This window comes from Chroicocephalus ridibundus, chromosome 4 (genome assembly GCF_963924245.1).
Source record: "Chroicocephalus ridibundus chromosome 4, bChrRid1.1, whole genome shotgun sequence".
Classification (NCBI taxonomy): domain Eukaryota; kingdom Metazoa; phylum Chordata; class Aves; order Charadriiformes; family Laridae; genus Chroicocephalus; species Chroicocephalus ridibundus.
Genome location: NC_086287.1, coordinates 21,765,598 through 21,780,211, shown reverse-complemented (window position 1 = coordinate 21,780,211; position 14,614 = coordinate 21,765,598). Strand labels below are relative to the sequence as shown.

General features: G+C 37.5%; 1 protein-coding gene across 7 annotated transcripts in view; it reads right to left on the bottom strand.

Moving 5' to 3' along the window:
- The window catches only part of CPT1A (carnitine palmitoyltransferase 1A), a 42,426-nt gene that overhangs the window by 3,765 nt on the left and 24,047 nt on the right, over positions 1-14,614 (bottom strand). For all 7 annotated transcript variants that reach the window (XM_063331872.1, XM_063331874.1, XM_063331876.1 and 4 more), the window contains 8 exons: positions 13,391-13,579; positions 12,202-12,307; positions 10,181-10,297; positions 9,125-9,289; positions 7,776-7,910; positions 4,262-4,414; positions 3,091-3,195; positions 911-1,003 (listed from right to left, as the gene is read on the bottom strand). In XM_063331872.1, coding sequence (XP_063187942.1) covers positions 911-1,003; positions 3,091-3,195; positions 4,262-4,414; positions 7,776-7,910; positions 9,125-9,289; positions 10,181-10,297; positions 12,202-12,307; positions 13,391-13,579 — 1,063 coding nt within the window. The remainder of the gene's footprint in view (positions 1-910; positions 1,004-3,090; positions 3,196-4,261; positions 4,415-7,775; positions 7,911-9,124; positions 9,290-10,180; positions 10,298-12,201; positions 12,308-13,390; positions 13,580-14,614) is intronic.

Sequence of the window (14,614 nt, the reverse complement as noted above, 5' to 3'; positions counted from 1 at the left end):
GGACTTACTATAAAGACCCTACTGATATCAAGGCCACACACACAAAATGCTGTTTTTTCTGTATGGACATTTGTCTTGACTAATAAGTAAAAAATACTGGGAAATTTAACGTACAAGCTGACAGGCATCTGAAGAACAACTTGAACTATGAGACAACAAAGTTTTATTTCCTAATCTTTAATGATTAACCAAAGGCACCAAGATATCTCGGACAAGTTAAGGTCAAATGAGGAAAACTAGTTCAGCTATGTAATTCTGAACAAACTCAGCATGTTTATTAAATCATAAAAGTCTAAAGGGGAAGGATGAACTGAAGCTCTCTCAAAGCAGGTCTCCGCAACAGCGGGACACTGAATAGATGACATCTTCTACATTCTAATAACAGGTGTTACTCTAATAAGTTTTTGATTAATTATGTTTCTCAAGCACCGATTACAACTTATGGACCAGCTCCTTTCAGTGTTACTTAAAGCAAGAAGATTTAAATAATAGGGAGCATACATTTTACTCTGTCTTTACAACTGCAGCCAGACACAAACCAAAGCAAAACTGCAATAAAAACAGGAGACACCCATCTTGCTGTTTATGGGACAGATATGAGTCATTTTACATGAGTTACAGGAAACTACACCTGTGTAAAGATGACCTTGGGCCTCATGCTTTCTTTATGCTTGAAAGGATAAGTGAAATATAACATTTCACTTGTTTCCTTGGTTCATAAAGCTATTAAATTTATAGAAGTGGAGACAAAAAAACCCACAAAACCAAAAAAGCATACGTTGAGATAGAAAAAACATATTATAACTGTATGCTGCAAGTGCTACTACACTTTTTAGATAACGGCTGGATCAGTTTTATAAACTGATATCAAAGCAGATTTATTAAACCATAGGAAAGGACCGACTCTTACCGTCTCAGAACAAGATATTTTGCTGGAGACATGGAAATGGATGGCATTTTCACCCACAATAATATAAGAGACACCATAACCATCATCAGCCACCTAGGGGAAGGAAGAAGAGAAAAAACAAGTTCTAAACCTTTTATTTTTCTTTCCATTCCTAAATTATCTTATATATATAATTACACGATTCTTACTATGTGGTTTTTAAAATCAGTTGCAATTTCTCCTCCAGCAAAAATTAAGCTTCCACATTTAATGCATCATTTCTGAAGATTCCACTTAAGGGAACAGTACTAGCCTCATCTAAAGTTCACGGAATTAACATTTTCTGAATATATGTCTGTAATATTTCCCAGCTTTAGTATTTTGAAATAGAATACTTGTTCAAAGACCTTCTCTTATCAAGGTCTGGTCCTAAGCAGCTACAGTAGAAAGTGCTTAAGTAGAAAGGAATAAAATAATTCAGTTGTATACCTAAACATCCTATTTCACAGGATCACTGAAGATCTAAACAAACACAAATACAGACTATACGAGTCTTGTATTATGAAAACCTGCCCTAAGGCAGTCATCCAACTCTACAGCAAGAGTATGATTCTGAACACCTGTATCATGAGCAGAGCTCTGGTCTGATTTCAACATTAGCAGCACTACCTGTCCCAAATTTCAGTCTGATGTTATATTTAAAGTATGCCTAGTAAATATAGGCTAACCTGCTGCCACCTTCCTCCTTCTCTTTCCTAACTCAAAGGATTATAACCTCTTTGCTGCCACTGCTGCTAAGCAGACTGATAGTCTTCTCTCCATTAGTGCTACAGGGCTAAATTCTACAGCGTGTTTAAAAAAACCTAAACAAAACCAGTAACACATACACATAAAAAGCATGATGTACTGAATCTCTGGGCTACTTCAGCAAACTGAAGCACAGCTTTTGTACAGATACAAGAAATTATGAAGGGAAATGTAAGCAGGGTTATTTGGAAAGGCAGACCACTGAAGGAAGGAAATTAGAGGACTAAAGAAATAATAAGAAGGGAGCAGTTAATGTAGCATTAGCAAAAACAAAAGGAAAAAAAAGTGTTAGAAATTTCGACAGCCAAAAACTATCCTATTACAAAATCACACTTTTTTGGGTGATTCTAAATATTGACTTTATAATCTGCTGGAGCAAGCCAGTTTCTCATGAATGAGCAGCATTGCAATAGCTAGGCTTCCTTGATACTGCAATTAAAACTCATTCCAACTTCAAGAACTACCAAAAGGTGCATTAGAAACATGAATAAATAAATTAAAGAGAGAGAAGAAACCACCAAAAAAAGTAACTTGCAGCTTGACAAACCAGGCAAAATACGTTGTACTTGTCATCACAATTTCTGTGTGGCAAAGAGCAGTCCTGTGACCCCTCTCATTGTTCTTTCAATAGGAATGCTTTTTCAAAACAGATTAATCTAGTCGATAGCCCCATAAAGTCTGCTTACCAGATCTTGTTAATAACAATATCATTATCGATGGCCATGTTCAAATCCCAGTGAAATACTACAGCAAGTCAGAAGCTTGTAAAATCTCTAACAATACACTAGTCTCTTGAAAGTCTACAGAAGCTGCAGAATGTGGTTTTATTCTTGACTCAGCCACTATTCACACTTAGGCAGGCAAGCAGAACAATGTAAGTAGCTTAATTTGGAGAAAAGCATGAACACATCTTTTAATTAATCAGGAAATATGAAGAACAAGTCAAGTATAACTACTTTTACAAATCCCAACCCAAAAGTCTACTTTAAGTAATAAGGCATTTGTCACTGTAATAACAGCCTGATGCACAGAAGCTCTGTGCATAACTAATGTGATAAAAGCCCCCACTTTATCAGATCTCTTTGCCACAGAACCCCTGTACCACATTTGACAACTGTGTGTTTCCTTAAGAATAATCAATTCTTGTAGTGGAATATGAGAAAGAGGTGATGCAAATTTTCCTGAGCACATCCACATCATGGGAAAGCATTAAACACGTGCATTTAAAAGCATGTGTTGCACCTTTGATGTGCAATTACAGATGATTTTTTGATTGCGTATTACAGATCTGAGAATGTTAGACTGGCACATTCAAAATAAAACTGTTTTTAAAGGGGTACTTAGCTTAAAGGGGTTTTTAAAGGGGTACTTAAAAGGGTATTTAGCAAACATACTGGTCCAAATCCTCCGCCACAGCATATCATCTCAGGGTTCTTCTTTAGATCAATGTGTTGCTGTGGTGTCTGACTCGTTGACAGCCTCCAAGGCTCTGACAAAACCTTTATTAGATATGAAAAAGATGCAAACAAGTATAATATACTGTTTAAGAAAATGCAACTTTCTCAAAAACCAGTCAAGTTAGAAAGCACTTAATAAAGGAATAAGAAGGATAACTCCAGTTCCCATTTCAATGGAATGAACAATTAAGAAGGTTAAAAGAAACAGCTAAACTTGTCCTGATACGTAAACCTTTAACATATGAGGTCATGACATCAATTCCTCAAAGAGAATAAAAGTTCTTTCAATAGAAATGCTATTTCAAAACAAGATTAATCTGGTCTACAGCCTGTAAATTCTGCATGAGAGGTGTTAACAACAAGATAATTAATGGCTATATTCCAATCCCAGTAACATACTACATTAAGTTAGAAGCTTGTAAGATGTCTAACAATAAACATGGATCTTGAAAGTCTGCAGAAGCTGCAGAAAGTTGTTTTATTCTTGACTTAGCCGCTACTCACATTTAGGAGGGCAAGCAGACAAATGTGAATAGCTTAATTCGGAGGCAAGCTTGAACACATTTTATATTAAATCAGAAAACATGAATAAGTACCTTAAAATCTAGTTTAAGCAATAAAGCATTTGTCACAGTAATAAACTGTGACAATAATGTTGTGCATTAAAAAAAGTAATAAGTCCCAATACACAGCTCCTTTAACTCACAGTAACTTAAAAGAAAGTGATTTTGTCACAGTTCCAAAGGAACATTCTTGAGAGAAAACACCCAGCCTCTGTTGTGCTGCCTTGAAAATACACAAAAACCACAAGCAGCCAATACACTTTTCTCGTAATATTGACTACATCTGTCTTGCAATCCTTAATAACATGTAGTATACTACAAAGCTCACAGAAAGCATTACTACAGGACTATTAATAAGTGTATACATAAAGTGAAATGAAACTAACTTGTAATCTACCAGCAGACATTAAGCAATGCTAGCTAAACTCTTATCTTTTTTCTTAGGAAAACTAGAGTTCTACGAGCATGTAAGCAGCTACCACAAAACACTAAGTAAACAAAGGATTATTTACTGTAATTAATAGTTATCAATAAGAGTCACTTACTTCCTTAAGGAAAGGAGAATCTACAGCCAGATACTTGGACACAACATAAAGGCAAAACAGATGCCGGTCAATGCCAGCACCAGTCATGGCGAGACGATATAAGTGCTGATGTTTGGTAGCAGCAAGCCGGAACAACTTAAGCTTATTTTCACTCTAACAATGAAAAAAAAAAAAAGTTGAAGAAAAATCAGATAAGTGAACGGGGTAGTGGATCAAGGTGCAGAAACTAAGTTACAGCAACTAACACCAAATACTAGCATCCGCTGGCTTTTCAACCTCAGGTACTCAATTTCAGGTATTACAAAGTATCAACTATTACCTGCTGTAAACGGTGCATAATGCGTGATCTAACCCTAGAATCAAACAGGATTACAACTGAAGATTAGCACATTATATATTTAGTTTCTAGAGAAACTGGTCTTAAAAAGGTACAGAAGAGCAAATCTCAACATGATTTAAGAAAAGCTGGAACTGCAGGAGCCATTTCAGAAGGCAAACTGACAATGCTGAAGGCATTGGGGTCCATGAATGCTGGTCATTTTTAAAAAGCCTTCTCTTAGGAGCCTGGGAGCAGGCAAATCGCAAGTGACAGAAGTCAAGCAAGCAGGGAAGAAGGCCTGCTTGGCTTAGCAGGGATCTTCTCCTAGAACTTAGAAGGAAATGGAAATGGTATGGACATTGGAATCAAGGACAGGCAATGCAGGAGGACTACAGAGATGCTCTTTGCCACTGTAGGGGCAAAAATTCATGCAGCCAAAGCTTGATTAGGGTTCAAGCTAGTAAGTAATGTGAAGGACAACAAAAAGGGCTCCTCACAAATAGGGTCATAGACAAAGCAGAGATATCTTCACCTCTGTCTTTAACACTGATGAATGGCCCTGGGACACCTGGAGCCCAGTGTTGGAAGACTGTGACTTGGGGGGATGAGAAACTCCCGGCTGGCTCTGAACTTGTTTGAGACTGGCTGCTCCAGCTGGAGGCACATAAGCCTAGGGGCTCAGCAGGATTCATCCCAGGGTACTAAAGCAGCTGGCGACATTATCATGGGACCTCTCCCCATATTGTTCAATGGTCTTGGGAATCTGGAAAGGCTCCAGTCAAGTGGAAGCTGACAAATGTTGTCCCAGTTTTCAAGAAAGTTAAGAAGGAAGACCCTGGTAATTACAGCCTATCGGTCTCAATTCAGTGCCTGGCAAAATTACGGAGACAGTTGGTCTGGGAGTTACTGAAACACAATTGAGAGATAATGTAGTCATCAGTCATAGCCAACACATGTTCATGAAGGGAAGGTCTTAACTAACTTAATTTCCTTTTATGACAAGGTCACCCATCTAGTTGGCCAAGGGAAGCCAGTAGATGTGGGGTTTCTTTTTTTATTTTAGCAAAGCTTTTGATAACTGTCTCTCACAGGATCCTTCTGGATAAAAGACTAGACAAGTCCATAATACATCAGGTGAACAACTGGCTGACAGGTCGGGCTCAGAGAATTCTAGTAAATGAGGTTACATCATTTTAGGGCCAGTGCTCTGTACTGTTTTTATAAAGGATCTGAATACAGGAGTCAAAGGTGCATTAAGTTTCCCAATGATACTAAATGACGAGGAACTGTGGACTCCCTCAAGGGTAGAGAGGCCTTACAGAGAGATCTGGATAAACTAGAGAGCTGGGCAATCACCACCATATGAAATTTAACAAGAGCAAGTGCCAGACTCTGCACCTGGGGTGGGGTAATCCTGCTTATACCTACAAACTGGGGGACTATAGGCTGGAGAGCAGCCCTACGGAAAGAGATCTGTGTATTTGGCTTGATGGCAAGTTGAATATGAGTCAAGAGTGTGCCCTGGCAGCCAAAAGGGCCAACCATGTCCTGGAGTGCATGCAGCACAGCATAGCTAGCTGGTTGAGGGACACGATTGTCCCACTCTACACTGCTCTGTTGTGGCCCCACTTCGAATACTGTGTGCAGTTTTGGGTGCCATAATATAAGGAGGACATTGAACTATTGGAGTGTGTCCAGGGGAGGGCAACCAGGATGGTGATACGTCTTGAGGGCAAGACTTACGAGGAGCAGCTGAGGTCACTTGGCTTGTTCAGCTTAGAGAAGAGAAGGCTGAGTGGTGACCTCATCACAGTCTGCAACTTTCTCAAGAGGAGCAGTGGAGGTGCTGATCTCCTCTCTCTGGTGACCAGTGATAGGACACCAGGCAATGGAATGAAGTTGCATCAGGGGATATTCAGATTGGACATTAGGAAAAAAGTTCTTCACTGAAAGGGCAGTCAGCCGTTGGAACAGGCACCCCAGGGAAGTGGTCAGGGCAGCAAGCCTGTCACAGTTCAAGGACCGTCTGGACAATGCTCTTAGTCATATGGTTTAGGTAGTCCTGCAGGGAGTTGGACTTGATGATCCTTATGGATCCCTTCCTACTTGAGATATTCTGTGATTCTATGAACACTGTATGAATGTTGCAAGGGCTGAAAGAAAGCATGAAATTTTATAGCGTGGAATGCAAAGAAAAAGTGTGTTCAAAACAAATAGCTATTCTGTTAAAATTTTATAGTGTGGAATGCAACACACTGAGTATATGTGAACCTGTCACTTCTTGTGTCCTCAAACTAGGACACTTCTTATCTCCAGCATCACTGTATTTTATACCACTTATTTGGGACACAGTGAGCAGCCTATTTGCCTCCAGCATGAGAAACTAATAAATCACTTACTAATAAATCACTTGTAGTCATGCTAAGCATGCCTACCAGTGGTATTCAGGAGTAAAGATTTGTGGGTAGTCCATAGAGGATACAAATGCTCAGGAAAAATTCTAAGGAAAAACCCATAAAAAATAGAAGCAAGCAGTAAAGGCAGACAATTCTTTTTAAAATAATATATAAATGCATATAGTATAATCTTCATAACACGTAAAAATTGCATTATGAAGGCAGGGTTCCTCTGCTCTGCAGCTGATCATTCCTGATGAATGTGAACCTGCTTTGGCAGGGGGGTGGACTAGATCTCCAGAGGTCCCTTCCAACCCCTATCATTCTCCGATTCTGTGAATCAACAAGTCTGAAAAAAACATCATATTTGTAGTAACCATATAAAAAAAAAAAAACACAAAACAACACACCAACACCCACAAGAAGTGAGCAGAATGAAGTCTGCTATATATGTGATCTTGCCATGTATGGGGCAGCCTTACTCCTTTAACAAAAATGCAGAGATGTAATAGCAGTTAATTCTGCCATTAGGACTATGTCAAAATTACTTTCTATACACAGGGTAGTCATACAGTAGCTGTGCCACACAGTTATGTATGACATGCTGACACAGCTGGATTTCCAGACTTGGGCTGGGTCTGATCACAGCTCCTAGGCACAGCATATTGAGAAACCCAGGGGGATTTTACCTAAATAGAACTTCCAGGAAGAGGAGGGAGAAAAAACTTTCTCTCTTTCTCTGTGCATTTATTTTCTTGCAGATCATGGATTGTATAAGGCAATACCACCGTGAACTTACACTTTCAGTTGGGTCTTCCATGCTTCGAACAAAATTACATGATTCAACAGTACACGAACGAACAGTTTCGGTCCTGCCTTCTCTGAACAGGCGTGTCATAGAGGCTTCATACGTTAAACAGAATTTTCCCATGTCCTTGAAAAGGGAAAAATAAGAACTAAAAAGTTTAGCCAGACTTAGTCCCTCTTAATCAACAGTTTAACGTAAGCACAAGTAATCACTCCACAAATTAAACTCAACATTAAGTTTTTAGTGGCCCACCATTAGCAGTCTTACCTAAAGATAATAAAGGCAAAAATTAAATTAGTAGCAGGATTTGATAAATGCTAACAGGACAACTAAACTAGCAAGGACTACCCTCTGCATTTTATATAGTCTTTTTCAGTTTACAACAGAAGCTGAGAGGCTATCAAAACCCCATGTGAAAGTTCAGTGGCTTCCTAATTAACACAGCTGTGGTAAGTAATCAAGAAAACTGTAACATCCTTAAAAATATTTTCATTTGAAGGTTTAATAGCATGGAGACGCACACCAGTGTGGATATTTTCAAGAATGTGAGAACTGAACAGTCTGCAAAATCCAGAAAGTATGGCTTCTGTATTTCCTATAGATGTGCACAATCTACAGATTAAAAATTGCCAAACAATAGAATTTTATCTAATACACATTAGCAATTCTACCTAAGATATACATCAGAACAAACTGTGAAGGTCTGTTCAGTTTTAGATTAAGAGGATGGGTGTTCAAAATAGAAGAGGTGGGCTGGTAATCAAACTATTTGCAATGTAGCTACCCTAACCAATGGTAAGAAAGACTGTAAGTGGTGATAGCAGCCAGGAAATCTGGATGCTTGTAAAAACAAAAACAACAAAAAAAAAAAATATAGAACAACATCTCAACAGTGACAACTAGAAAGCAAAATGAAAAACACACAAGTTGCTACACTGGCATTTTTCTGAAAGCATGTTATAGAAAAGATGAACAAACAAGAAAACACAGGCAGGCATTTCTGTTAATACATCTGTTATGAGTTTAATATTGATCCCATTATAAACAGAGCTACTAGAAGTTTCATACCTACTTGTTTCAAGTTCAAAAATGCCAAGGGATAGACCAACTAAGCAGAAGAGAAAAATTTGCACAAACATCAATAGGCCAACCTTGGAACAATTAATTTCCAGGTAGTAAACTGTTTAGAGTTTCTACCAATTTCCACGGAATGTCTTTAATAATCTTGCACAGCAGAGCAAGATTACTCTAAAGTACTTTACACAGTTGCATGTTTTAAGCACAAACATGCTATACCCAGTTTAATGAGATTCTATAAGCCAGAAACAGTATGTTCTTACCTTATAGTGAGCAAGCTGCAAGGCAAGTTGCACGAAGGCATCAGGGCTGGTTTTTGCTTTCTTTATTAGCCCCTTCCCAAAAGCATCAAAGTAAAATGAGCAGAAGTCCACATCATCTGCCAGAGCTGTGGCAGTGCTCAGAGACCTCTCAATCACTTCCTGACACTAAAATAAACAAAGAAATAAATATCTATATGCACAGATATGCACATGCGTGCAGTTGATGGCATTTGAGAGAACTATTGAAAAAATGCATGTATTTTTAATTGATAAATAAGAAATGCCTCCTTTATGCATGCCAGGAACATCATTATCTAAACAGTCTTCCTTTAGAGAAAGGGGAGAAGCTGTCTTTGCCAGAAAGTTAAAATTCAAAAAGCTAATACAAAATGAGTTTTACGCCAATACACATTAGGAGTCCAAAAATTACACTTTAAAAAGACACCAGCATTAAGACTGTTCAGATCACTAGAACATAAAATAATGACCCACAGAGATAAAATGGCAAGAGTTTTGTGGCTTCCAATCTGCCATACATGCTTAATTAAACGTATCACCAACCACTACCTTTTTATTCAAAATTAAAATCCAAATAGGTAATGGAAGTTTGTCTTGAACTCAGGAAAAAAAAATTTTAAAAAAATCAAACCATATTAGACAAGTATACAGAATTTTAAACACAAAAAAGACAGCTGATCTCAAGGAACTGTTACACAGTAGCATTTGTTTTGACAATAGTAATGAAACGTCAGCAACTTAATCTTCATTTTAATTACTATTTAAAACAGGTGGCAACTTATTTTCAACATGTTGCCAACCAAGAAAATTTCTAGTAAAAAGATGGCATTTCCCAGCCAGAATTTTTGAAGAGTGATGTTAAAAACATCTGGTATCTTTTTAAGTAAACTGAGTAATATCCACACATGAAATACACATCCTACAGGACTCAAATGAATTTAAAGCTGATTTATAGGGTTAACAGTAATTACTTAAAAGATTTGACTGCTCAAGAAAAGAGGAGCTTCTTCCTCAAACCACTAGCTGTTCTGTACTTACTTCTTCTGGAATTTCCCACTGTAGTTTGGTAGGAATAGGAATATTTTGATTGGTATCCCCTTTGCAATGCCCATCTTCTGAATAGCCCAGTTCAAGATATTCAGTTGTCATTACATTCTGCAAAGAATAACACTTCTTCAGAATTGCAACACATTCAATGCAGAATTAGGATTTCATTGTGAAATCAATATAACACATTTGCGGTATACAGCGAAATACAATATACAATCCGTTTCCAAATACTGAAAACGGATGCAAGTGAAGCCCTCGGTTTTACCTCTTATTTTAAGGCATTTTTACTTGTGTTCTGAGTGGGAAGAACACCAGATACGCACAAAGACCTATTCAATCGCACTGGTGCATTTTGTTAGATGCTACTGAATTAATCAAAATGTTCCAATTAAAAACCCACCTCAGACTTTACTAGTAGTAAAAAAAGAAGTCAGTCTTAGAGTCTTAGATTTCACAACCTTTGTTCAATTTAGATTCTAGACAATTTCTGCAAGTTTGTTACCTGTCAAAACTTGTTCATTGAGAAATAGTTTATTTCAGAGTAAGTGTATATCCCTGCAAGAATTTAATAATTTTAAGATTTGCATTCCACTCAAAATTGCTTTTTATATGTGCACTAGAGCTCTTGGGTGGGGAAGTAGAATGTTTCCAAGATGAACAATACAATTTGAACAACAGAAAGAAAAGGCTCTGTCTTACAAGATTTCAAACAATATCCTCAACTGAAAAAAAAAATTAGAAAATACAGAATCATCAAAAGTGATTTGAATCTGCTCAGTATGGAAAGAAAAAGCTTGACAAAAACACTATTGCATTTTCTACATATGTATTTCTAATCTCTTATTTTAATTTAGTTTGCTCACTAGCGGTCAGAACATGCCAACTATGAAAGAAAGTTTAATCTATTCTAAAAATAGACAATGTACAAAGAAATCAGAATAACATTTTAGGAAACGAAACTTCTAGCTACTTAGTTTATTTTAGCCATCTTAATTCTAACCAGAAAGTGAACCAACTAATAGTAAGTACAGAGATATGAATTAAAGCATATAACATTATTCATTAAAAGAAAGAAAGTAACTCTCTTCCATTGAGCTAGTCTAAACTGCAATGCCAAATCAATCTTACATCAGTTTGGCCTTCTTCCTTCCCTGGTTAGGGAACACAATGAGGATTTTTTGTTCTTACACATGGAAACACTCATATAATAAAATTAGGAAGTTACTTGGGGTAGCAGTCAGACCTGAGACCCATTTGCACAAATACATAATGAAATCACAATTAGCCAATGTTTCTGATATAGTTTTGAGTGATTGAGTCATGTAACTGTTTACAGGTTTAAGCTTCAAAAAGAAAAAAAATCAAATAGGATTTCAAGTAATAAACTAAATTCATGATTAACAAACCTGAAAAAGTGCATTTATTCCATTAATTGCAAATAAATACAAAAGATAAACAGCATATCATTCTGCAGCTCATCAAACAATGACTTAGAGGAAAAGTTAAAGCCCGTATCATTTCTTTACATTCTCAAAGGGTACTCTTAAAGTATTTTCAAAGATTTTTATAGCACAAGAAAACTTAAGTGCTTCAGGAGCGTGTATATATGCAAAAAACAATGCCCTATCAAAGAGGCAACAACCTATTGATTTAGAATATTATAAACAAGTTAGGTGGAGAGCTGTATCATTTTTCTATGAAGACATCTATGCTCATTAAAATGCAAGAGAGACATTTAATTTAAAGGACAGCAATGTTTTCTTTTAAGCAAGGGGTTTTGAGGGGTTTTGTTGTGGGGTGTTTTTTTGTTTGTTTGTTGCTTTTTGGGTTTTTTGTTGGTTTATTTTGGTTTTGTTTTTTTAAATTCTGCAGTTGCTGTAGATGCAGGCCCATAATCACTCATCAGCAACATGAATACAGGGGACTGAAAGTAACTGCTGATCTTCAGGACTGTTGCATGGACCATATCACATTATCTTCTGCATTAACTTCTTGTACTAAATACCTACCTCCCACAGGTGCCCAACAATAGGAGCATCTGCCCAAGAGTGCTCTGCATTCAGACCCATTTTGCCATTTTTGAATATTACAAGAGTGAATGTTTTATCAAACCACCTACAAAAGAAATTAAGATTGCTTTATGGTTTTGTACATTTCAAAAGCATTTTTATATGGTAACTTCATCTCTCAAAAGAATCACATTCAAATGCACTAGTTCTTGGCTTTTTTTTTTATAGTATTATTTTTAATTAAAGAAATATATGTAAATTTTAACTTCACGGAGTTCAACAACGTGAACCTCATGAAGTTCAACAAGGCCAAGTGCAAGGTCCTGCACTTAAATCAGGGTAATCCCCAATATCAATAGGTTGGTGGATGAATAGATTGAACAGTCCTGCAGAGAAGGGCTTGGGGTATTGGTGGATGAAAAATTGGACATGAGTCAGCAATGTGTGCTTGCAACCCAGAAATCCAATCATGTCCTGGGCTGCATAAGAAGCCACGTGGCTGGCAGGTCAAGGAGAGGGGATTCTCACCCTCTACTCTGCTTTTATGAGACCCCACTTGGAATACTGTGTCCAGCTCCGGGGTTCCCAGTACAAGAAAGATATGGATCAGTTAGAGGGGGTCCAGGTGAGGGCCACAAAAATGGTCAGAGGGCTGGAATACCTCTCCCATGAAGAAAAGCTGAGAGTTGGGTTTGTTCAGTCTGGAGAGAAGGCGGCTCTGGGACACCTTCTTGCAGCCTTTCAATATATAAAGAGGACTTACAAGACTGAGAAAGACTTTTTAACAGGGCCTGTAGTGACCGGACAAGAGGCAACAGTTATAAACTGAAAGAGATTAGATTTAGATTTGTCATATGGGAGAATTTTTTTTTTTTTTTTTTTTTTTTTTTTTTACAGCGAGGCTGGTGAGACACTGGAACACATTTCCAAGAGAAGCTGTGGATAACTCATCATCGGAAGTGTTCAAGGTCAGGTCGGACAGGGCTTTGAACAATCTGATGTAGTGAAAGATGTCCCTGTCTGTGGCAAGGGGGATGGACTGGATGATCTTTGAAGGTCCCTTCCAACCAAACCATTCTGTGGTTCCACAAAATTTATCAGCTTATAAGTCAATAATTCATATGTATTAGCCACGTGAATTAGTGGAATTCTAAAAGAGAAGGCATTTTCCACAGAGTCAATACTGTACCTGTCATAACATCTGCCATGCATTAAGGATTTTGCATAAGCATCCAGTGACTTCACTGGATCTTCTTTCCTGTACCCTTGATCGGTGTCATCCAATGTCACAAAAAATGCTGCTTTTTCAATAGCATCTAAGGACTGTTTGTTCTTTCCACGGCTGAAATAAGCCTGTCGAGCTTTAGCCCATGGTACTCTGCAAAAAGAATTTGGTTTGTAGCCAGATTACATGAATTTGTCGAAGTTTTATCACCCTTATGACCACTATGAGACATTCCTCCTACTTTTATCAAATTTGAGGCAACTACTTTCATTGCATTTAAACTATATCAGCAGTGAAACGTTCTGAAAATACACGTACAGTGTAATCCTAGGAATCAATTCAACATATCATCACACATGTGTGAAGCTTAATGCTCAGAAATTCAACATTTCTGTGGCATGCAATACGTATAATATAGATCATCTATGTTTATAACTGAACAAAAGAAAATGTCTATTATATGGAAGGAGAAAAGAGCATATATCACTAAAAACAATCAACAGATATTAATATCCATTGTTGTAACACCCAAACCTAAGAGTCTGGACAATTGCCCATGGTAAATGCCTGAAACGCATCTGAAGTTAGTCCTGAACAATGTAATTTCTGTATGGTTGCACCATGTTTATTTGTAAATTTATGCGGTTTTCTCAATGAAAAAATATTTCATTTGTTTTAATCCAGGAAGTGAGAGAAAGGAAGAACTGCTAGTAATAAAGTACATTAAAGCGCACAGCTTGCTCTCTCCTTTGTCCAGGATCAACTACACAGAGATTGAACCAAGTTTGTCACAATTTCATTGAACTCAATCATCTTGCACCTAGAACCAGCCAAGTACATACTGCTTGTTATGGTTTGAGAAACCCATAACAATTTATTGTCATTTACACAATTATTCTATCACTCAATGACCCCTCCCCACGTGGGAAGGCAAATCAGGGAGAACAATGAAACACGAGGGTTGAAATATAAATAGAATTAATAGGATAAGACTAAATAATTAACAATAATACTAAAGAACCAGTATTGATCCCAACACTAATAAAATATACAAGGATTATACTCAGCCAAGTCTATCAGTAGGAAGCTGTGCACTCCCAGCAGTGGACAGCAAACGTTGGACACCGCAAGTGCTATGGCTTCGGGAGAAAGGGAAGGGCTCAGGGGTCCGACACCAGGGCAAGGTGT